Genomic DNA, 26,071 nt, shown 5'->3' with positions numbered 1-26,071 from the left:
CAACTTTCAAATTTATCAAACTTGCAAACTGCATAACTTTTGATTGGAAACGTCGAGTTTCAATCTACTAAAGACAAAAGTAGATCTATGTGTCTAGTCCTTCCTACCAAAGTTTAGTCAATTCCAAGTTGATTTGATTAGTCAATTAGGTAATTTAGTGAAAACTATTTTTTTGGAAGTAGTGATGATAGATGTGAAAGTACCATGCATTGAATTGATTGAGCATGAAGAGTTGAACCATGTTTGAATTGATCGAGATCGACACATGTTTCGACTATAAAGAGTTGAACCCAACTGTAAAACATAAAAGGGGATAGGTGGAGGGGTCCAGGGATTGATAAAGTTATCCTTCCTTAGGCTACTTAAAGGATCCACCTTCATCGTGAGACAATGAGAGTGGGATGTAGTTATTGCAGTAACGCAGTTAAGCTTAACGAAATGCTAGTCACGATAGCGATTACCCCAAATTGAGCCAATCTTTCTAGTGACTCAGTGTTTAGGACCATAAACTATGCAATGGTATGCCTTAAGTACACCAATGAGCTGGGTGGCATCATATGATTTTACTTGAGTGGGTGTGTGTATATGCATCATTTAAATTCATGCTATTATGAATTGGTCATCTATTTATTTATTTCCTTTTATTGATATTATTGATGTGATCGGTTAACTATGTGACTCTCATTGAGTCTGATTCTTTGAAATTATTGAAAAAAAATCAGCAAACCAAGTTTAATGAAACTTTTGAACTATGATACGAGTATTCTCATCAATGCTGAAGTGAGCTTGCCTCCAATGATGAGACTCACTCAACATCATTTTAACAATCAATGCAATATATAAACTTTACCCTTAAATGATATATTAGAGACCTTGTTATGATTTTCATTGTACTCAACAATTGTGCTCATGCTATGACTATCCTTTAGGTTTTCACTTTGTAACAGATGATGCTTGCTAATGAGACAGCTCAAAGGATGGGGGTTGCTGGGAAGAGATGTGTCTAATGTCATAAACATTGCCCTTGCATACTTTTGTTTGTACTTACTTGTACATCTCTTCAGTTGTTTGAAGCTTACACTTGAGAGTCACAACTCTCCCACATATGCATAAAATAATGTTCTTATATTAATAGGTGTTTTTCATTAGAAACATTAACTGCTAGGACATATCACGTCATGTGCAAATTATACAGGCAAGTTATCTATATGTAATAGACAGATGAGGCGTACTCCAACTACACAGATATGTAATTAATCTGCTTTCACTGGGTTCTAGTGACCCTAGAAAAAAATATCTCTCTATCTTTTCCTTTTTGGTGTTTAGTTCTGTATGACATTAGAGAGTCATAATCTAAGTTGCCACTTTGAACTCATATGAGCCGTCTGAACCTAGAGCGGATCCAGATCTTGTGAATTGGATTTTAAATCTTTGAAATTAGAATTTGGATTTAATTAAATCTAGATTTACCAAATTGAATCTTAATTTTCATATTACATTTTAGATAATCAGATATAAATTTCAACTTGGAACATGATTTTAGATCTTACACAGAATTGGATTTCAATTTGCAGTCTACATATTATATCCAGAATTTTGGACATTAAATCTTAAATCTTGATCATAATTTCAGCCCTTATAGGATTAGATCCTAATTTGGATTTTGGATTTCAGATCTCCATGATATTTGGATCAATAACTCAAATCATATAAGTTTGGATTTCAGACTAAGACTCAAATTTCAACCTTAGTCTATGCCTAAATCTAAACCTTAATTTAAAACCTTTAGATTTAGGTCTTGGAATCGGATCACCAAGAGTAAGTTTGGATTTTCTTGAAGCAGAACTTGTATTTAGATTTGGATCTCAATATTGTAGATTTAAAATCATACATCTCTTTACGTCCATGTCCCAAAAATTTTAGTAACTTGATCTCAATCATATTTAGACCTAGTCTGTAAGTATTCATATTACATCTTGGATTTGTTTTGTTGCATGGTTTGATGATGACACAGATCAAGAATTGTGCTCATTTGGTTCAAATATATATTCATTCAGTTCATGCACTCCAATTTTTGATGATCTGCTTAGATATTCTAAAATCACGTTCTTTCAAATTTAGGTCAGGTTAGGATTAGGACAATAATCAGTTTAGAATCTAGAACATTTAATCGAGTCGTTGATCTGATTACCCCTGATAAAGGCGTCAAAAATGGTCAGACAAGTTGGGTCCTATCTATCATAATTTCCTGCAATAGATCAGGTGGCAAGTACATATTTTTAAACTTCCTCATATGGATGGTCATATGCAAGATTGCATAATTTTACATGTAAATACATGCCCACAAAAATACAAATAACCATATTTCAAGTGCAAAGGTTAGACATGTCATGAACATTAGCAATTTAAGGCATGATGGTAAAAACACACAAGTTCAAGAGGAAACATCTCATTTGCATCATTCTTGAAGTAACTGAACAACCATTTTTTATAAGTTGTCTCACACTTAGCAAATTTTATACTAAGCATAACACATATTACACATCTTCGATAAACTTTCATCACTTGATTTTAATGCTACTTTGACAGTTTCTTTTCTCATACTCTAGATTTGATATTTGTTATAAAGCCAAACATTTAATTGTATAGACTCATAAATGGTTTAAAACTAACTTTTTTTACTAGTTATGTGGTTACCACAACCACTGTTCAAAAACGACACATTTTGGCCACTAACAATGAGATTTATACTAGAGAGAAAGAGATTGCTTTCATCCTTCAAAAAATTTGTTTGTTGTTTGGTTTTTTTCACTACAATTTGCATCCAATTGACTAAGAGAGGCATTAGTTAACTCTTGAATGTTGGTTGCTTGAATTATTTTTCCCACCATCATTTTACATTTTATAGTTTGACCTTCCACAACCTTTTTGACAGTTGCCCTGATAGCCTCCATGTCCATGGCCTCTTACATTTTTTTATTTATTGAAGTTTGCGTCCTTATTATCAACCTTCAATGAAAAAGCATATTTAATCACACTTTCTATGCCCCTATTTAACTGTTGTTCATTTGTCAATAAAGAGTCCATTAGTTCATTCAAAATATATGGTTAAAAATCCTTCTATTCCTTTATGGCTATAACAACATTGTCAAATCTTGTGGCAAAATTCTCAATACTTTCCCAACTATCTTTTGATCAATAATAGTCTCCCCAAATATCCACATTTGGTTCACAATGATAGCAAGTTAAAAAAAAAAGGTTTGAATAGACCTACCACCTTTCACAGATAATGTTTCAAATTCGCTTTGTAGTGTTTGAAGTTTTACCATGGCAATCTTCTTGTCACCATTAAACTCTTACTTCAATATCATCTATGCCTAATTTATTTAGGAGCATTTGCAATTGTTGGAAATATGACATCTACAATGACTAGTTGCAACACCAACAGTGCCTTGGTATCTTTTTTCTATTGTTCTTTGACATCACTTGTTTCACTATTCTTTCTTAGAGACTTAGAAGATTTTACTTCTACATATCCATTCTCAACAAGATCTCATAAATCTTGTGAAATGATGAAGGTTTTCAATTTTAAATTCCAAAATTCATAATTCTCTCCATTATAAATGTGCACCAAGGACTACCACAAATTTAACATATTGAAATTTTTAGGTAGTAGATTACCATGTTCAACTTCAACTTCCTTACTTAGATCACCTCCCCTCAACCAACTTCTTCGTACTTCAATGCCTTTTGATCAAAACCTAACAACTTATACCAAAGTTTGTTGAAATATCCTCAGCACATGAACCAAGAAAACCTGCATGAACCATACAAAAGAGAAAAAGAGAAGAAAAGAGGAGGCTTCACACAAATTTTCTTCAACTCATTCACTTGCTTCAGCCAAGCAAGTGTTTATATAGAATCCTGTTACATATAAAACATAACCATCAATACCAAAATGTCTATCATCAAAACCCCATTACTCATATTTGTTTCCCTCCATTATTTTATCCACTATCACTACCTTACTTCACCATTGCATATGCAAGACATGACTTGATTACTTCACCAACACTGTTGATTAACCACAATTATGAACAACTAAGTGTTGTGGCTCTGACCACCTAGCCCTAGGATATATGAGCACTGCCCAGTCCCACATGCAAATAAATGCAAGAAATGCCCATTTCAAACAAACCCCAGCGCAATAACAAAGAGTACAACTACCCACCTAACTAGGATATAGCTCCTCACCATACAAAAAAGGTCACTCACAATCTACCTGAAGTGAACCAGTGGTAAGTGCTAAAAGAGAATAGCAGCGAAACCACAGAGGGGAGAGAGAGAGAGAGAGAGAGAGAGAGATAAAGGAGAAGACAGAGACACAAAACCGAGAATGGCCCTGTGTTGCCATGGTTGAGCAAAGAGAGACCTAGCTTAGTAGTTGCACTCTGGGGTCACAGGTGAGTTTTGAGGTGTCAGCCTCAAATGGGTCCACTTATGATACTCAGAACCTGCAGGGGTTAAGCAGGTTACGACCTTGAGGGCTTAGGCAGCTAGGCCAGCGAAGTGTGGCTACCTATGGCCGCTGAGCGGTAGCTAAGAAGCTAGCTGAGGCATGGCTAGGAAGCAACATGGCAGAAGTGGTGCGTGGAAGCCACATATAGTCAACACTTAGCCGATAGTGGGGCGATGGTTAGGTTCTACACAAGCACTGAGTTTGGCTAGGTACCGGGTGAATATGGCCAAAGTTGGCCAAGCAGCACTCAACCAAATGGCCAGGTATTGCCGAGCTGTTGGGCCATTGCTTGGCTAGTTTCGACTGGGCTAACTGAGGTTAGTCGAGGGACTACCAGCAGACACACGAGGCATGGCCAAAGGCTGAGCTTGGATAGATGTGGGCAGAGTTGCCAAAGCCGGGCTCATGTGGCCGGGTCTTGGTTGTGACCATGGCTTGGGTTCTTGACCAAAACGGTTGCGGTCTTGTGGCCGATGCAGCTAAAGGCTCAGGTGTGACACAAGGGCTCAAGATAGGTTTTGAGAGGGACATGTAGTGAATCAAAGCAAAAGATCTATGTATAGTGGTGTCAAGTTTGTGGAAATGGAAGCACGTGTGACGTGCTCAATGGACTAACTGAGACAAGAATATTCACCACGGCCAAGGAAGGGATCATTAGTGGTTGCATATGTGGTACATCTATTCAGCCAATGGTGGTTAGGACTTGATCTATATTTACATGGATTTTTTTTTTACTTTGCATATGACCATTCATTTGTGAATATAAATTTTCTAATTCCCTCCATTTTCCTCATAAAGGAACCTGAGGGATAAGACTTGTCCTGTCGGTATGAGGTTTGATAATTCCTAGCATCTTTACTAGGGTAATCAAACCAAAGGCTAATTTTATGGCCTAAGTCTAAATTCTAATTAATGTCTTGACCAACTGACGTAGAAATAATCATGCCCCAGGTATTTAGGAAATTTTGGAGTTTTGAAATCTATGTGGATCTACTTACTTAGAATTACATGAGTTAGTAGTATAATTGAGCGACTTAGTTTATGTTCCCAATCATCATTGATCCATGCAAATGAAACCTAAGTCTAGAAATGATGCACGTAAAACTAAGTTCAAACATAGTTTAGACCAGATTTCTAAAGTCTGAAATCTAATGCTTTTAAGATCCAAATCTGATATTAGAAATTGAGTTTACGTAGATCCATATCATAGATCCAGGTTTGAACTTTGTAGAAATCAATCCAATTCAACATTTGATTAAGGTGTATATCAAATCCAAGATCCAAAGTTAAGTGATTACAACCAGAATTTAAATTGGGTTGATCTAGATCCAGTTTGAAATTCGGCTAGGGTTTAAGATTCAAGATTCTTTTTTATCCAAATATGAGATCCATGCTCCCAATTATACATTGTAGATCCAAAGTTCAGGATTTGGTTCAACATTTATGTCCAAATCACAGTTGGATCCCAATCAAAATTCTAACATGCAAACCAAGATTTTATATTATTGATCTTGATTGATTCTAAATCCAAATGATTTGGACTTGGGGATAGAGAAGACCTAGCTAGGATTCGGCCATGATAGACTTGGCTTAAATTGGGTTAAGCTGAAACCAATCAAGGCGACCTTTATCTGACCAAGATGTGAGCCTATGTCAAAGAAAAAGTTATATGGTTGGGCCAGGGTTTAAGGTCTGATTTGGGTCTAATAGGGTGGGGTTGACTTGACCTAGACTTGAATGGAAAACCTCAACGGGTTTAAATAATAGATCCAAATAATAGGCCCAATGCTCGGTCTTGATTATGCATAGTGAGTGTAGTGCGGTTGGCTAAGTTAGCTTCTAATCCTAAGACTTGAGATAGGTCAAGGTCAAGGAGTTCTAGGACTGGTAGCTAGGTCCTAGAAGACTAAGATTGGGTTTGGTCCACGACTACGTCTTGTTTGAACTTAAGGTTTTAGAAGAATATTCAGAAAATGGGTTTAAATTTTAAATTATTGTATATTCGGAAAACTATGTTTTGAAAATGAGTCCATGCAAAGCTTAGGCCAAGCTAAGCTTTCACATGTTGGGACTCGCATCACATGCTACTGATCGGTCAAGCATAGCTTCCACATGGTCCTAAATCTAGGTGCATGATCTGAAAAATAATGCATATGCATGATCCTAATAAACTATGAGTAAACAATAAAGTAAATATATTATATCTATTAAAATTAATGCATATGAATGAAATTTTGAAAGCATCAAATGAATCAAAAGAGGGATAGAGGTGACTTACTTGTTCCACGTTCCTAACCTATAAAACATTTAAATTAAATCTATCTAGAAAGCATAAAATAATGAAACTATAGCTTGCTTAATAGAAATTACACTAATCTATGCATTAAAATGAAAATAAACTAACCTAAGCATTAAATCAAAAATAAAGCAACATAAGCATGCAAAGAAAAGATAAATTAACCTAAAAATGCTAACCAAAAAATGAAAAACCTAGGACATGCTATGTAAGAAAATAAAAAAAAAGAACTAAAATGCAAAAAAAAAAAGAAAATAAGATGAAAAAATAAAATTTACCTGGCTTGTGCCTGCTCCTAAGCTGGACCACGACTCCTACTAGCTCTTTTGGCCATAGTCAATTAGCTTGATTGCTCATTGTTGTGACTCAAATCAAGCTTAGACTCAAATCTAGAGCCTAAAAATTTGACTTTCTCTCCTGAGATTTTCCCAGTACTTAAGTGGAAACTTCTCGAAGAAGATGGTGTGCTTAGAAGGGAGGGGACACCCTTTTCTATAGTATGAGGATAAATAAGAACTCCTCTAAAACTTTCAATATAGGCCTAAACTTTTGGCATTGGACTTCGTGCTACCTTCATGTGATGCCAGAAACCATATGTTAAAAGTGTGTATTTGTCATATTTCGCTTATTTTAGCACCAAAACTTCATGAAAATCAACTATGTGTGAAACAGTCTAGTCTTTGCAATGTTCTAAATGATTGATGAGTAATTGTTTATGTTGACATGATGCATGGAGAGAGAATTTGATGCAAATATAATGGAGATAAAACACACATCAAATCATATTACCATTGGAAATTTTCAATAATGAAGTGAGAGATGCTTAGATCAGCCCCTCCTTTTTATTGTTTTTCTTGGGCAGCCCATTTCCTTCCTTTTGGTTTTTGAAAAATCTCTCTGTGCTAAAGCATAGACAGCAAGGTTCCATCTTATTACCTGAAAACGACCTACCATGCCGGGCCCCATAGGTGGATCATGCCAATGACCCTCGGCCCAGCCTGGCCTGATTCCTGCCGCCCCCCCGGGTCCGGCCAGCTTCAACAGGACCAGAATTGGGTTGTGGGTACCGATGTCAGATCCAATCCGGGAAGATATCAGATCCAGACCGACGCGCCCGCCTGCTTTCGGTTGTTCCCGCTTCCCCATATTTTCATTGCCGAAACAACCCCTGGCATTTCCTCCATTTGGGCGTACTCTGTCTTCTTCGTTAATGCGAGGGAGGGAGAGAGAGGGGGAGCTAGGGTTTTGCACACAGAAGGGGGAGAGAGAGAGAGAGAAAGCGGTGGAAGATGAGCGTGTGGAACTATGTCGTGACGGCACACAAGCCGACGAATGTTACCCACTCTTGCGTTGGCAACTTCACTAGCCCTCAGGAGCTCAACCTCATCATAGCGTGAGTCCTCTCTCCCTCTCTCTCTGCTACTGTGGTTGTCCTCGTAACGCCAGGTTACGCGACGTTCTTCCGTGTGAGAAGGGCAACTTTTCTGAAGGGCAACTTTTCTTAGTGTCTGCCTTTATTTATAAGGATTGATTCGTAGGAGTATCTTCTCTCGTTCTGTTTCTCTTTTGACCCCTCATAGCGTCCGAAGTATGTTTTTTTTTTGTTTGTTTTCAATTTTGATTTCTGATTCTATTAAAATGTTCGGAGGTTGTGTAGGTTGTTTAATGCTTTTGGCCTCTTTGTACATCCTTGCTTGGTGCTATATAATGTAAAACTTTGTCGTCTTTCATTGTCAATTCAAACTTCTGATAGCTCATCTAGCTTTCTTTCCTTCTTCCACCACCATCTTGTCCTTGTGCAAATGTGCCTTTTTTCCTTTTTTATTTTTCTTTTATGTCCTTGACTTATGAATTCTGTCTGATCCTGATCCTTATTTTCCCATGAATGTCAGCAAATGCACACGAGTTGAGATTCATCTTCTCACACCTCAAGGTTTACAGGTAAGATTCAATCTTTCTGTTCTTACTTTGGTTGTCTATGATGCATGAAAAAATCATGTTTCTGTCACTTTTTTCTACACAATATATATATATATATATATATATACACACACACTTGATTTTTCCAATTTGGAAGCAGATATTCCAGTCCCTTTCCTCTTATCTCTTTTTTCCTCTCTCATTTCTCTCTTCGTCTCTTCTCCCACCTACTCCACCTCTCCCCATCTTCATTAAATGGGGGGAAAAAATCTGTGGGGAGGGAGAGACTGGCCACCTTTATTGGGAGAGAGGATTATACATATTGTTAAATACACACTTAAGCTTAGTTATCAAGGCTTCTAAGCGCTGCCTAACACCTGGTGCCTAGGCGCCCCTAGCCTAGCCTAAAAGGGTGCGAATATTTAACAAACTTTTATTCTGTTACTAACTCTTCAGTTCTTTGACAGCTCTTCTGAAACTAAGTCATATCTAGTTAAAGGCTAAACCCATAATCAAGAATTGCATTTAGTCTGTAAATGAAGATGAAGAAATTTACTAATATTTAACAGACTTTTATTCTGTTACTTGTGTACTGAGTACTTGATGGCCATGAAGTGATAAGTGTATGCATCAAAGAGAATTTTTACAACATAGTTATTTAGGAAATGTTGTATGTTTCATGCATGGACTATCATCTACATAGTTCATATTGTTTATTTGCAGCTCAAAAACTTGAGAACTTACAGGTTCTCACTCTAATTATCACTGTGAAAGTCATTAAGCCAATAAGAACTCCAAAAAGTAATGCTCAAGTCCCCAAGAATAACAAGAAGAAAGACACTAAAATACATTAGAATCACATCACACTGCAAACCTGCTATATTCTTTTCCTCAACCAATAACAAGCATCTAGATGTGCTGAAGCTCCAAACTTTTAATGGTCTTCAGCACGCCTGTTTTTTGGAATGGGAATATTACATGGTATAGCTAGTTCAGTAAGAGATACCAAAATGAGTTTCAGCAAGAAACTGATCAAACACCAGGCTGAAAAGGATTTTGGTCTAAAACTACTTCTTTCCAAACCCCCACCCACACCTCTGCACGTACAACCTCTGTGGTGGGTACTATAATGCACGAGCAAATAAAACTAGGAGAAAGGAAAATATTCAAGAATAGGTGATGATGCAACGTAACAGAGAAGCGTGTAACACGCAGCGGTAAGAGGATGACACTAAAGTGCAGAAAGGTGGCTCAAGAACACAAGGGAAATCTTTTAAATCCAAGAGTGATTTTAACACAAGCATTTCATCAAACAATGAGGCAGCACCAGACGTACCCAAAGAGGCAAACAAAGACAAACAAACAGCCAACATTTTCCAGACCTAATGTTCCAGCAAGAGGACGTTTTCCATATCAACAGCAAGATGACGTTTTCCATATGGACAAATACAAGTTCCGTCAATACCATGAACTGGTTCCTTCTGTAACTTCATATTGAGCAGACCCAATATGCCTAGGAAGAAGATGGACAGCAGTACTTAGGTCGGAGATGCTTGGGGGAGAGAGAGAGAGAGAGAGAGAGAGAGAGAGAAGGGGGGGGGGGACAGAGAGAGAAGCATACCTTCTCGCCGGTTCTTCTTGCTTGCTGTTCTTCTTGATTGCTGTTTGACTCTGGCTTGCTGTGGGAACGAACAGCAGCGAGAGGAAGAAGGATGTATCATGTGGAGATAGAATAAAAAGCGAGACTGCCTTTTTTGCTTCCTCGCTTCCCAGTGAAGTCTGACCCCCGGGGTCGAAATATGGCTTTCAAATTAAGTTCCGGTCGGACCTTACATCGTGGATTTTGCATGGAGCATGGATTCTAAAACCACAGCTTTGTTATTTCATGTTTGTCCAAAAGTCGGATCTGGTCCAAGGTCCGACCCTTAGATCTCAAATTTACACCAACCAAACAGAACTGTAATAAAAGAGAAATTTTGAAGCTAAGATGCTAAACAATAAAGAAAATTTTTAAATGGGTCCCTTTCTGGAAATGATGATAAAAAGAGGTTTAAAACAAAAAAAATATAAAACTCTAATGCTTCACCTCAGCTGTGTGTTTGTCATCCCTCTTTCTCCTTTCTCCTCTTTCCTCCATCAGTTTCTTCCTTTTTTTTTGGTGAAGACGGCACTGTGTTGTGGGTGCACCACACAAAATGCTGCAATCCATGTATCATAGCTAAGCTGGTTGTAGCTGAGCATGGCCCTGGGAAGGGCCAAACAGCCTATGAATTCCAACTGCCTGATTTTTATTGGACTTACCATTCAGAAAATGCATCTGCTTCAGCGCTGATTGCAGGATTTAGCTATAAGATTATATACAAGCATATATTTGGTAAAAAATTTAAAAGCAATGTTGTTTTCTGGTCCTGTTTTTTACCTAACTGTTTCTTTTTATTCCCTTAGAGTTGTATGTTGGATTTCTCTTTATTGATCTATCTTCTGACAAGGTGCATGTTTTGGCAGCCTATGTTGGATGTTCCCATATATGGAAGAATTGCTACTCTAGAGCTCTTTCATCCACATGTGAGTTCTTATTTTTTGTTTCTTAAAGTTTTCAAATTTTCAACAATATTTTGGGCCTCATCTTTCCTCATGTTTTTGCTAACAGGGTGAAGTGCAAGATCTGTTATTTATTGCTACTGAAAGATACAAATTTTGTGTTCTTCAATGGGATCCAGAGACTTCTGAACTTATTACCAGGTTCATTACTGAAATCATGCTGTCAATCAACTTTTAGATGATATATGGTAGAAAGTGAAAGCCTTGGCATCAATACGTTTTGTGTTCTAGATGAGGTTGATATTCTGTTCGTATCTTGTTGACCTTTTGTGGGTTGTTTGGTTTCTCAAATGTTCTCTGCAGTATCAGTTTGTTGTTTCAGATCTTGATGAGATTAATGTTCTGTTGGCTGCTTCTTGTTGAATTTTCTGGGTTGATTGGTTTGTGGAATGTGCTTTACAAAGTTAACTTTGTCAATTATCCTCTTGCTGTAGCTTTTAGATTGTTCGTCTTTCTATCTCTCTCTCCAATTGACAAAGAACTAAAAACATTGAATAATGATGTCAATCTTGGTTGGTTTGGTTTTGTGAGCTTGGTACCAGGTCTGCCAATTGTGGAAGGTGATATTAAGTTGCCCCTTTTCTTCCTTAGGACCTGTTTGGATGCTGCTCTTCAAAACTAGGTTTAGTATGACACAATACTGACTTGCCATTGTACCATGTCAACCAAGTTTTTAGTCGGAATGCAATAACTTTCTTTTATGTTCAAGTATGTGTGAGAGAGAGATCAAGGTTGGTACCTTCTTTTTTGCATGATTGTTATCTGCTTAATGTTATTAACTACGAAATCTCATTAATAATATAACTTTCTCCCTTTCCAACTTTGATTAAAAGGCACACACTGTTCAAGTGAATTTAGCGTAGAAGACAAAAATTACTTTGCTTATTATGTCCATTTTAAATGTATAGCTGATAGAGATCCATTCATTCTCAATCCTACACGGCCAACTTGGTTTTGGTTTACATCATCTTCTGGCCTGTGTGGAGTGCAAATTGTTGGCAGCCACACACGTGCACACATGCACACACACACATCCTTGCTTCATCTGCAATCATTTTTTTTTTGAGAAATTCTTTATCTGCACTATCACTTGTATGAAAACATATATACTCCTGATTTTTTGAATTTATTACTAAATATATTTGTCACAATACTATTGCAGTTGTCTCATGATATTTGTCACTTGAAGAGAACTTCATTAAATGTGTAACCTTCTTTTTTTAAACACATTTTTTTTATATTTTCAAACTTCCTGAGACCTTCCCAAGGAAAATAAATTTTGAAAAAAAAAAGTTTGTGATAGAAACCCTAAAATGTGACAATTTATACACACGCACACATGCACGTCTATGTGCATGTTTGTATGTCTGTATGTTATGCATGCCCACTTGCATATGGACACTCCTGTACACATGTAGGACTTGCAGGAAAACCTTCTGATGGAAAATGGAACTTATTTTCTTAAGGGAAAAGAAAATGGGTAGCCGAACCAAACGTAAAACTGATCCAAACCTGCTAGTTGTTGGCTGACTAACTGGGACTAAGTTAATGTAGTTGATTTATTAGTCCATGGTCCATGGCTCTACTCACTGTTAACGTAGAGTTGTTGGGCATCTATCGACTAGGGTGACTGATCTCTTAGGCATAGTCACAAATTCAATCCTCAGGTTTTTATTGGCAAGGCCTTTCTCGAGTACTTTTTTACTTGTGGTTGTTTTCCTAAGAAAATACCTGGAAATTTCAAAATAAAAGACAAAAAATCCTAAGAAATAGTTAAAATAAAATAATGAAGGGCTAAAATGGAGACATATAGAAATGTATAGGTAAAGACTAAATTGGTTAACACATTGTCACAAATATTGTTCTTGGGTTTTGATTGGTGAGGTTTTTCTTGGGCATTTTTCGGCAAAGTTTTTTTTTTCAGAAAAATCGAGAAAATCTTGGTGATTTTTGAAAAAATAAAAAATCGTCAAAATTGATTAAAAATAAAATAAATGATAGACTAATATAAAAACATCAAAAAATTAACTAGATAAGCAAAAATTTAGAAAATGGAAACTAGCACTCTAATAATACCAAAAACACTGGTTATCTAATAGCTGAAGCATCGATTGGAATGCTTTACTAGGTTTCCAGCAACCCTCACCATCAACGTAGGTTATCACTTGTCACTCGTCAAACCCTCACATGCCAAACGCAGCTTCCTCACTTCTCAAACCCTCACCAAATTGGCCGACACTCGGTAAAAGTTTAGGCGCAGCTGGAAGACGCAGCTTCCACTCTCACGTCTCACATGAAATGCAAAGTTAATAAACCCTATTCAGTAAAATTTAGAGTTAAGTACTCTTTTTGCCATTAAAAAGAAATTTCAGTTCAAAAATACCCTTTGTTTCTTTTAATTCTAACACGTTATACACTTCTTTAGCAAAAAAAATCATCACTTACAGTTTTTATGAATTAAAAATTTAAAACTGTGCACAAGAACATATGAACAGCACAGAAATTTATATTTTCAAAATATCATGATTTTTGGTTTTTTTTTTTGTTTTCCTCCTTTTTAACATTTATATGGCGATATTTTTGAAAATATCGCAATATCTGTGACTCTGGATTAGCATTTGCTAATTAAGCAAGTAACATGATACTTGTATAGCAGATGACACTATGTTGTTAAGGCGACACCTAGGCATGGACTGGGCGCCAGTCCACACCCGCCGCCTAAGTCCATCACTTAGGCGATGGGTGTGGTGCTGGCGCCTACGCGTGCTGGTGCCTAGTCCATGGAGAGGTATCTGCCTATGATTTTATTGTATATACTATGTACAAGCTATTATAATGCATAATATATGTATAATCTGAAATAATGTATATTTACATATTGTATATTAATGTGTTCGTTATGTATATTAGATTTAGTACAATCTGAAGCAATTTTTAAAGTGGTTCCATCTTCATTTGAATCTGTTATAATATATATTGTATGTTATATGCTATGTCACACGGGTACGGGTGTCGGTACGGGTACTGGTGCGGGTACGGGTACGAACCATTTTCAAAAAATTTGGGTACGAGGGTACGGCCGTACACACACGCGGCATTATATATATATATAAAATTATATAATATATATATAAAAAATTTTCAACCAGAATAACATATTTACACATATATATATAAAAAAATTACAAATAAAATAGCATATTCATAAATCATTATCCAAATCAACACATTTCAGAAACGAACAACATAAACTAACAACAAAGTTGATTGTAAGTTGATTGTAAACAACATAACATACAGATGCTTCAAAGAGGGAACCGACTGCAGGCGACAAACAGAAGAACCCACTTAAAAAAGAGTGAAATCAACACATTTCAGACAAGAACAACATAAAACGAACAACATCATATACAGATGCTTCAAAGAGGGAATCGATTGCAGGGGACGAACAGAAAAGATGATTCAGGAAAAATAAAACGAACAAAAAAAAAGGGAAAAGCACTGCAGGGAATAGAACATAGGATTCAATAAAATGGCGACGATGGAAGGCTCAGCCAAGAAAAGTGTCGTCCGTCGACCACGCACGACCACCGTGTTTCAGAAACTCGATAGAAATGGAGAAAACGATGAAAAAAAAGCTAACACCATCGCCGGACGCCGCCTGCCTTCGCCGTTGCCTGTCGTTTGCCATCGCCTGCCGTTCGTCGGGTGAAGATGGAAGTGGAACGGCAGAAATGAAACGAAAAAGGTAGGGTTCGAACAATTTAACATTGAATTCATCCTTTAAAACCCTTAAAACGAACATATTTGAACTCGGTCAACTTTGACCGTGTCCAAAAATGGACGGGTACAGCCTCCGGTGCGTTGACCGTACCGGGTATGGTCAACGCCTCAAATTGGCGTACCGGATACCGTACCCGTACCGGTGTCTTACCGGTACCGGATTGGAGGAGTACCCGTGTTACAGAGGTTATATGTTAAATTTCTTGTAAACTTATAATGTATATTATATATTACTGATTTGATATGACTTTTGTTTGAAATGATTCAAATGAAATAGTCTATAATGTCTATAACTGAAATAGTCTATAAGAAATGCAAGCATTGTATCCAGTATGTAAATAAGAATGACGTGTCTTCTTTTGTTTATCAAACTAAGGCATCAGCTAGAACAGAACAACATAGTTTTCCAATATGTAAACAAGCTGGAAATGTACTGTTAGTCTGTCATGTAACAAAGAGCATAACAGTTTTTAATCTTTTACTTTTTGGCTTTACATACAAAATATAATCATTCAATTAGAGTGGAACAGAACAGTTTTTCAAGTTTTACTAGGAATAGAAGCTTACAATTCAGTCAATGAGTACATAATTTATTATGTAATGGTTAACATGATTAAAAAAAAAGACTGGTCGCCTTTTTTGCCTTGGCGCGCCTGGGCGCCTTGACAACATAGGGATAACAATTAACAAACAAGTAAATAACTGACAAATAACATGCCAAGACTAACCATAAGCACCATAAGTTGCCATGCAACTCATAAGTTATAGTGTCATATTAGAGGTCAAAGTTTTAACTCTCAAACTACAAGAGTTTCAGGATTTAAGGAAAGCCTATTTTTTAAAGGGACACACCTTTTTCCCATGATGATATTATGATATTGTCTTGAGATATTCATTTGGTGATAGATGAAAAATCTCTCGATATGTTTCAGATGAAAAACACATTTCTTTGTTTTGACAATGGCACAATGCAAATGCGAGAAATTGAAAATCTCAGTGATATTTGTGACTATGCTTTTAGGTCCGCTGTCACACCCCGACCTTTTGACACCCAAACATTTTTTTTTTCTTAACATAAAGCATCGAGGTGCGACTACCCAACAATTCAAAAGAGATGAGCCAAACAATTCAAAACAATGGGGCGAACCTTCATTTGTATAACTATTTTGTATATACAAACCACATCTATGTGTATAACAAAAATGCCCCAACTATATGATTGATGTCTATCCAAAAACAAGACATCAATACCAATAAACCAAGACGCGCCGGCACTAAACAAGAAAACAAAACCCAAAACCTCCCCAGTAGGATGTGAGTGAAGCCATCTGCTCAACCTGCTGCCCCGGGTCCGCCAAAACCTGAAAAAGAAAACAACTGAAGGCTCAGCCTTCGCAGTATGGCAACAATCCAGGAAAATACCAAACCCTCTTAGATAGGGCTCAAATCAGAAAACAATTATCAAAATCATTCATCATTATGTCGTGTCAGAGCACGACACGTACAAGCCACTCAATGGCCATAGTACACAATTTCAATCACATGCTTTCATATCAATCACATGCACATCAGTCACATACAATCATATACATTACATTTTCATTAACTTTAGTGAATTAACAGTTCCTGTGGGTGCAACACAGGCACGTGCACACCATGGGCGGCCTGCAGCCGAGAGACAACCCCCGTGGTGGCCCATAACAGTAGGGATCCATTTCATCTGCTGCAGTGGTAGAGCACTCATCCATGGATGTGTGAATTCCAAGGAGAGATACTCAGCCTTCCCTAAGACACCCAGGTTGGGAAGGCGGGAGCCCAACGCTCCAAGCACAACACACAACAGTACCCTGGGGCCTTGCACCGCCTGCGCTCCGAACATGCGAGACCAGTGGCGAAAACGGGACGTCTCCCAAACACATAGCCACATCCCACTGGCCTCTCATCTCTTAATCATTTATTATTATCATTAGAATAATGCATTCACAAACTGACTGGCTAGCTCATGAGGTTGGTACACTCCACGAGTGGACTCACACCTCCAGTTGCCTCCACACGAGGTCTACACATAACACTAACAGTCATAGCTAGCCGTCATACAGTATGGGTACAATTACCCTTCAATCCATTCATTTGCATTATTGCCCACAACAATGAATATGCAACAAAACACAACATTCGTATCAATTATCACATCAATCATATCTTTGAAAAACTTAGCCAAACCACAGAGAGTAGTCTCGATCTGCGATTGACTCGTAGCTGTCCTATGCAATTATCATTCTATGATGCTTTCTAATGCATAATTGGGGTCGAGGAGACACTCGACTCGATACCCCCCCTCATCTATCCTAAACAGATATCAATTCTAGCATGCACATGCAAATGCGTAACCTTTTCAAAACAACTACTAATAACCTTTCAAAACAATTTATATCGTATATCAACGCATGAACAAACATACATATACTCATTTACAAGACAATCAATCAAGTCACATCACAATCTTAGGATCCCATGATCCTAGGAGCACACAATCACCCATTTGCCCAAGCATGAATTTGCCTGGAATGTCGCCATACTTGTGGCGCGCTCACAAAACTATTCAAAATTCCTTGAGCTTCGAACTCAAGGTCGACGGGACGAGCCCGGTGTACCTGCAGACATAAACAAAAGGTGAGGCTTCTACTAGATACCTAAACAATTCAAACAAATACAAAACAAAATCCTTGTGGCACGTGTCATTGCCTCAAGAGGGTGTCAACGGGTAGTGTCGACCAACAAGCTCTCCAAAAGACCTCCTCTTTACATCTCGACGTTGCCACCAACATCAAGACCCAAAGTCATCAATCCATCCACCACTAATGCCTTTCTCGCAACTTTCTTTAATCAAGGCGTCAACCCCGAAGGCACCTCCAACTTACGTACACTTTCCTTACTTAACTCCAAGACGCACCCGTTCACAAAAACGTGTGCTACAAGCTCACTAAAACCGTCCTAAATCTTCCCCACAACCACACAATCTCTACCATGCTTCCCTATTACCTCGAAAATCAACATCATGCTTAAATGATCATTATAGGCATTAATCAACGCTTTCCAACATAATCCTAAACTTTCTCCCAAAAACAAAATCGCTAACATGCGTCCCAAAACACCAATTCTAAGCTCTAACATGCTCAAACAATAATTATACATGTTCTCATAGATAATATTCAATAATTGAAGCTCAAATAGGCCTTGCTCACCCCAATCTAAATGTCCAAACTGCTGTGATGCCTCCGACAGCCACCTCAAGCGTACAATCGGTCCCCAAATGGCAGAAATTGTGCCAAGCCGCCACCACCAACACCACCTAAACGCTGATACGAGGGGAAGAACGTGTTCCCCAAACTGGAATCCTAACAAACAAAGATGAAATCCATGAGAAAGAGTGCTCGATTGGGGAAAATGGGAAAAAGATATCAGGAAATGGGGAGAGAGAGCTCAAGTAGGGAGCGTGTTGGCAGGGAGAGGCACTGATAGAGAGAGACAGACAGAGAGAGGGTTCAGACAGAAATGGGAAAACGGCAGTGAGGGTGAGGGTGCGAGAGGGAGGGAGCTGACAAAGAGGGAAGAGTGCAGGCAGAGGAGAAAAACACGAGAGAAAGAGGGTTGCGTAAGAGGGAGGTCGTGGGGTTGAGAGAGGAGACGGCAGAGACAGTGAGAGAGGGAGGAGGAGAAAAGGGGAGAAGAAGAAAGAAAGAAAGACAGAAGATGGGGGCCGTCCTCGCCGCCGCCTACTCCACCTCCGTCTTCTCTTCTTCTTCCTTGCGCTGGCACGAGTGGCAACAGAGGGGGAGGGGTTTGTGAGGAAGACGCGGGAGAAGAGGGAAAGACGAGGGAGGAGAGGGCGTCGGGCTCACATGCGGGTGGAGCTCGGGTCCGGGTCTGGACCCTGACCCGACCCGACCCGACCTGCACATGCCGAGCGTTACACCCGCAGCACAATACTCAAATGATTCACATTATACAATTCAGTGATTTCTATTATTGAACTTGACCTCATTCAATTCCCATCATTGAACTTTTGATATTTGCAATCAGAGATCACCTAGGCCACCATGGTTATATGTTCACAAGTCCTTTGAGATCTAAGCCATATGGGTTGGGTACGGGTACGGAGATACTGGGTATTAATACGACAACTTTAAAAAATGTGGGTATAACAGGTATATGTATGTATATATGCAAAATAACACAAAAAAATCAAAATGAAAGCAACATTTTAGTAAACAAGTGATATAAAAAAACATTCGTATGTTAATGAACAATAACTATAAGAATAGAATGAAAAGTAAGGTGGAAAAAATTAAATCAATGTAAAATTAAGCAGTTTGAATCTAAAGGTACCCGAGTCTGTCCAAGTACCCATTTTGAGTACGTGTACCGGCGACACGGGTACATGGACCTTACTGAACTGAAGTACCCATGTGACTTAGTTTGAGATGTTATGAAGCTAGAAAATCACCCCTCAAATATAATAGGCACATGGGATATGTCATTTCCTATGCACAATACACTGAAACACTAGAACCATATACACCCACTGGACATGCAAACAATAGCAAAGGAAAAAACATGTCAAGAAGCAGTAACATAGCATAACTATAACAAAATCAGAATTGACGTTTCAGTTGTCAATGATGGTGGCTAAAAAGCCCAACCCACAAGTTGGTGTGGGGAATCTGCAGGCCAAGGTTGTCAAGTATGGTCGTGGAATGGGAAGTGATGCAAGTGCTGGGTTCATGATTGTCCATATTTGTTCAGTACAAATGCTATAATTTTTTGAGATGACACAACTAAAAGAAAAAATTAAAACCAGATCAATACTTTTCTTTGTTAGAACTTAGAACATTACTCTATCTATTTTGTGTCCATGTACTGAACATGTAGCCTCTTAATGGGGCTCTACAGAACGCACAGAGAAGAGTGATAGGGAGGGGCTGATTTTGCTGGTTCTTGTTCTTGTATCACTGTAAAGGACATTGGGAAATGAAGAGGGATCCTGTACATCATCCAAACATTAACTAACTGAGGTTGCAGTCTAAACTGTCTGTTTCACTGCCAAACCAGGTTAGAAACCTGGTTTGTCTTATCATCCAAACACACCTTAATGATTTCATGCTCTATGTGCACTTTCACACTATTGAGAGATTTGCGTCTTAGCTTTGAATGTTAGCTGCTGTATGTTTATGATTAAAGGGTGAGCAACCATTGGTTTCTTGATTATTTAACTAGTGATTAGAGTTCTTCATTCTAATCCCCGTGGGAAAAGCACCAAAAAGCAACAAAAAGGGAAAACATTGAAAAAAGGAGGAAATTCAATCAGGAAGGGAAATTAGGGTTTTTCTGCTCATCAATTAGCCTAAAACAAAAGAAAAGAGGTGTTTTAAGAGGCCTAAACCCTAGAACCGAATTGGATCCTGGATACACTAAACAAAATGGTCCAAATCCAAAATACATTAATGCTAAGTATAACCAAATCTAAAGCCTAACTGGATCCGAATCTGGGGTCCGATCAACATCAATTTCAGCTAAAATATTAGTAGCTCTCTCCCATTACTAGTCCATCAGCAAATAAAAAAAGAAGCTGATTTTCTTATTTGATATTTTTTTAGTTTTGGATGCTAATTTATAGATGAACTGTAGGAATTCTGATGTTGAACTTCAGGGGTATAGAAGGTATTGCCAAGGAAGTATGGGTTGCATCAGGGGTATATATCATGTGTATAAAATTTACAAGTTCATACAAGGGTGGAGCTAGATTTTCTTCCGGGGGCCAAACAGTATTTTCAACACTTTTACATGGCCAAATAATATTTTTTGAAATTTTTACTTGGTCAAATTAAAAAATTTCAAAAGTATAGGCAGTAAATTTTGTTTTGTCAAATCCAAGGGGTGGCCAAGGACCCCCTGGCTGCACCCCTGATTTCATATATAAGATGAAAAGTATTATTCTGTCTATACAAAATACAATAAAAGAATCACGAAGACAGACATGTTTTACATTCAAAATATTAAATTAAGAATACTGCAACATCAAAGGAAAAGATTGAGAAGAATAATTTCTCCAAACTTATGCTTTAAGCATACAGGATGCTGCCTATTTGATGCATGCAAAATGTAATTCAAACAGTCTACAAGCTCTTTTTTTTCTCAAATTATATTTCTCAATTTCTCATTACAGTGTAATGAGTCTAAATGAGCAGAAAATAGAACAAGCATTTATAAAGTAGAACAAATGAGCAGTTAACAAGGAGTCAAATGAATGATACCGAACATTTTGCATGTCCATTGTCCAGAATGAAGTAAGATATGGAAGATAAATAAAAAAGGCCAGGCCAAACAATTTAAGATCCTGCAGATTGCAGAAGCACACAAAATACTTGCAGAAATCAATTTCAGGAAGAAAGGACAACACCTTCGTAACAAGAGAAGAAAAAGAAATTCTAACCATAGAATTTGTAAAAAAAAAAAAAATAACAATAAAAAATTGATGAAAAGAAAACAACATTTTTTTTTTCTGCCAACAAGAAAGCTCTTTTTATCTTGGAGAAAAATCTCCCATGAACAAAGTCAGCGATTTACGGATTTGGGAGAATGTTTCGCAATGGCCAGAATTATAGAGGACAGAAACTTGCAAAAAAGAGCCTTGAAAAAGTCGAGGAAAACTGAGGGGTATCGTGAGAAAGGAGCTCCATCCAAAGCTGCTTATGTGAAGAAAGAAGAGGCTAGGTCAGCCTTTCGTAAGCCACCAGTGACTTACATCACTAGCCAAGAACGTGAAGAGATGAGTCGCAAAATCCTGTGCTACAAATGTAAGGAAAAATGGGATCCGAATCATAAGTGCAACTTTATACACGTCTTTGAAATAATAGAGAGCGACAGTGAAAGTGAAAGCAAGTCAGAGGGAGAATCAGACTCCCTAGAAGAAGAAAAGGACTCCCCCGAACCACAAGCCACCCGCGAACCCAAGCCAGAGCAAGAGGGGGCTTATCATTCAATGATGGATCCCCATCGACCGAATGCAATGGGAATTGTGGGCAAAATTAAAGGAAGAAAGGTGGTTGTCCTCCTCGATTCTGGGGCAACTCACAACTTCATGAGCATGGAATCAAGAAGTTTTGCGTTCATTTGTCGAATTCTCTCTCTCTCCTCTCGAATTCTCTTCTCACACCTCTCGCGAGCCTTCCCTCTTCCGTGGTGGTTCTCCATTCCCCCTCACGAGCCTCCCCTCTCTAGCGGAGGTTTTCTTCTCCCTCATGGGTCTCCCTTCTCAGATCGAACTTGTCCCCAAGCTCGTTCAGAAGGGAATCAGTGTACCACTGATTCATATTCTTCTCACGAAGTTCCTCTGTCAGGTCCTTCCCATTCAACCAACACCTCATGTCATGTGTCCTACCCTGACGCTCCATGTATCTGTGCTTGAGAATTCGGTAAGGAGTAGGTAATTGGCTCGACACCTGTTCAATCATGGTTGGAACTTGGAACATCCCTAGGATGTGGTTTGAGTCTTGTGACGTGAAACATGGGGTGAACTAAGGCTGCTTTGGGAAGGCCAAGCCGGTACGCTGGCTCTCCTACATTCTGTAGTACTGCGTATGGTCCATAATATCAAGGTAGAAGTTTCGAATTTGGCTGGCCCATAAGTGATCTCTGCTTCCGTGGTTCAACCACACGTACTGCCCCCACTTCAAATTCCCAATCCTTTCTGCCTTTATCGTATGTCTGCTTCATTCGGTTCTGCGCTTTAGCTATGTTTTGCTTGAGAGAGTCAAGGACTTCCTCTCTGGTGCGCAGTTCACAGTCCACATTATCATCCTTTGCTGTGCCTCCCTCATACCTCGGTATAGATGGGGGAGGGAATCCATAGACCGCCTCATAAGGAGTGATAGCAGTGGAAGAATGCCAACTGGTGTTATACGACCATTCTACCATGGTAAGAATCTTACCCATGTGTTTGGCCTTTCGCATGCGAAGCATCTCAGATAAGTTTCCAAAGATTGGTTAACTATTTCGCTTTGCCCATCAGTTTGCGGGTGACGAACAGTACTGAATTGAAGGGTCGTACCCATCATCTTCATATACTCCTGCCATAACGCGCTCATGAAAATTGAGTTTCTGTCACAGACTACTGATTGAGGCATTCCGTGGAGTTTGCCAATATACTCTTGGTACACACCGGCCACCATAGGCCCTTGTACTTAGACAATCTATCTACCACAACAAACAAAACTTCTTTGCCTTACGAGCGAGGCATGGCATCGATGAAGTCCATTGTGATGTCCGTCCATGGTTTGGTAGATATATGCAATGGGTTTAAATGCCCGGGGGGTTTAATGGCCTCGTACTTTTCACGCTGACAAACTACACACTGCCTTATATATCTTTGCACGTCCGCTTTCAGTCCTTGCCACCAAAATTGGGCCTTGATCCAGCTGAGGGTCTCAGCAACTCCTTCGTGTCCTGTTGCGGGTGTATCATGAAAATGCTACAGGAGTTCGCGTTTAAGCTCAGATTTAGGAGGAACCACTGTTCGGTTCTTCCTATATAGAAGATTTCCCCTAACTGCGTATAAGGGAATCGATCTTGGCTTCTGTACGTTGAGGCCTTAATGAGCCTAAGTAATTGGTCTGCCTGTTGGTCGGTGGCCAATCTTTCCCACAGATTCATTTCCACTACTGATAATGTCATCAACTGCCTTGTTATCATCTGCCTTGTTAGATGGGACATGGCATCTGCTGCCGTATTCTCTGGACCCCCTTTTGTACTCAATCTCGAAGTCATACCCAAGTAGCTTAGCTAGCCAACGTTGCTGCGTAGCGGTTGACTCTCTGTTTGAACATATACTTTAAATTGTTTTGGTCCGTTTTTACTACAAACTTGTACCCAATCAGATATGGACGCCACTTCTCCACTATGAGAACAATAGCAAGTAATTCCTTCTCATAAGTTGAGAGGGGTTTGGCCTGGCTAGTGAGGGCCTTGGACATGTACGCAATGGGATGTCCATCCTGACTCAAAACTGCTTCGACTCCAACTTCACAAGTATCCGTCTCTATTGTGAAAGTTTTGTTGAAATCTAGGAGCGTCAACATTGGTGCAAGTCACTAGGGCTGATTTCAATCTGTCAAACGCCACCCTTGTTTTCTTGGTCCATGCAAAGGCCCCTTTCTTTAACATCTGGGTAAGGGGATTCGCTATGATCCCATACCCCTGAACAGGGGTGGAGCCAGGATTTTTTTCAGGGGCTGGACAAACGGTCCGCGGGTCGGGCCAAGAGGATCGATAGGTCGGGCCAAACTAAAAAAATTTGATTTTTTCAATATAAAAAAACTTTTTTTTCTTGCGCTCACCCGGGCCATGGCCCAGGCGGGCCCCCCTCTCCCTCCGCCCCTGCCCTTGAGGGCCCGTTTGATGCACAGGAAGAATTTAATGTGGTAAATTTATCATGGTAAATTTTTCTGGAAAAATTTACAGGATGAAATTTCTCCCTCTTCCAATCTGAGGCCCTGTTTGATGACATGGTAGAATTTAACGTGGTAAAATTAACCCTGTTTGATGCACATGATAGAAAATTTGAGAGATTTTTTTTTAAGACTGTTAGTAGTAGTTGTTTTTCTTTTCCTTCTCCTCCTCAATTTCCTCTTTGTTTATATAACCCGTGCAGACAAGCATGGTCTATTTTTTTGGTCATCTAAAACCAAATTCTAGACACACAACCAGTGGAATGGCCTATTTATTTACCAACGAATTGAGGTTGCAATCAAGCATGAAAACCCAGTTGAGTGCAAAAAAGTGACTTTCAACTTCCAGCGCTTTAATTCAGTTCAACAAGCAGTAACTTGCAAAATCCTTCACATGATATAAAATTAGCCAAACCAAACATAATTGCAAAAGTAACAGCTAAATGTGATCCATAAAGCATTTTACCATATCTATATGCTAATGAATCATATGAAGAGAGGCACTGCCATGACAAAGTTTTTTGTTTCTGATGTGAAGATTTTCACATGACAAAAATGTATTAAACCAAAGCACACCATTACTCAAAACGCAGCTATTTGCTAGCAGGCAACCGTTACTAGTTGGCTACCTAAGGTGCAACAACATGAAAGCAGATAATGCAGCAAACACTAACATAATATGAAATTGGTACTGCAGTTTACAGGAAGGTCAATCAAATTTCTGTTTACGAAGGTCAATAAAATTGCAGTGCTAATTGCCTTTACTTCACTATGTAAAATTGCAGAGAGAAAAAATTGCCTTTACTTCACTGTATACATTCAAGTGCTAAAGAACATCAGAATCAGCAGAAGATTGTCCACTCTCTAGAAGCAAAAGGCAATTTTTCAGGACGCCGAAGAACTGATGTCTCTCTGGTCCCAACAAACCAACAAGCTTTTCGTCCAGTGCACTGTCACTAACCCAGGAAATTAAGTAATTCACCAACAAGCTTTTCGTCCAGTGCACTGTCACTAACCCAGGAAATTAAGTAATTCACCAACAAGCTTTTCGTCCAGTGCACTGTCACTAACCCAGGAACTGATGTCTCTCTGTGTCTTTCTTGAATGCAAAGCCGAGAACCACAATTTTTTTACCAGCAGCAGTGTTGAACATGGACGAAACTACCAATTAACGAATCGGCTCTTCTGGTAGTCATTGATCTTGATGACCTGCTTTATTTGCTCCTGTGGCTTCACAGAGTGCAGACATTGCATTCGGAGGAGATCCTCTGTGCCAAGAAGGGAAAAACCGAATTAGCCTGGGTCGAAATGCATTCAACTTGACTCTCCTTTTTCAGCTCCAAATCTGTGAAAGACGTCGTGAAAACACACATATTATGAAACTAGTTGATGAATTGATCTAAAAAAATATGCATGCTTCAAGGAAAAAAACAGGACATCCAGAAT

The 26,071-nt window shown here is 38.8% G+C and overlaps 1 protein-coding gene across 1 annotated transcript in view; it reads left to right on the top strand.

Moving 5' to 3' along the window:
• Positions 1-8,013: 8,013 nt before the first annotated feature.
• Positions 8,014-26,071, top strand: part of LOC116264530 (DNA damage-binding protein 1) — an 82,433-nt gene continuing 64,375 nt past the window's right edge. The window contains exons 1-4 of the mRNA XM_031644818.2: positions 8,014-8,208; positions 8,708-8,756; positions 11,241-11,300; positions 11,386-11,477. Of these exons, the coding sequence (XP_031500678.1) occupies positions 8,105-8,208; positions 8,708-8,756; positions 11,241-11,300; positions 11,386-11,477 (305 nt within the window). The 5' untranslated portion in view covers positions 8,014-8,104. The remainder of the gene's footprint in view (positions 8,209-8,707; positions 8,757-11,240; positions 11,301-11,385; positions 11,478-26,071) is intronic.

The sequence above is a fragment of the Nymphaea colorata genome, chromosome 11, assembly GCF_008831285.2.
Source record: "Nymphaea colorata isolate Beijing-Zhang1983 chromosome 11, ASM883128v2, whole genome shotgun sequence".
Lineage (NCBI taxonomy): Eukaryota > Viridiplantae > Streptophyta > Magnoliopsida > Nymphaeales > Nymphaeaceae > Nymphaea > Nymphaea colorata.
Note: the sequence above shows the minus strand (reverse complement) of the source record. Positions and strands in the feature narration are given on the sequence as shown.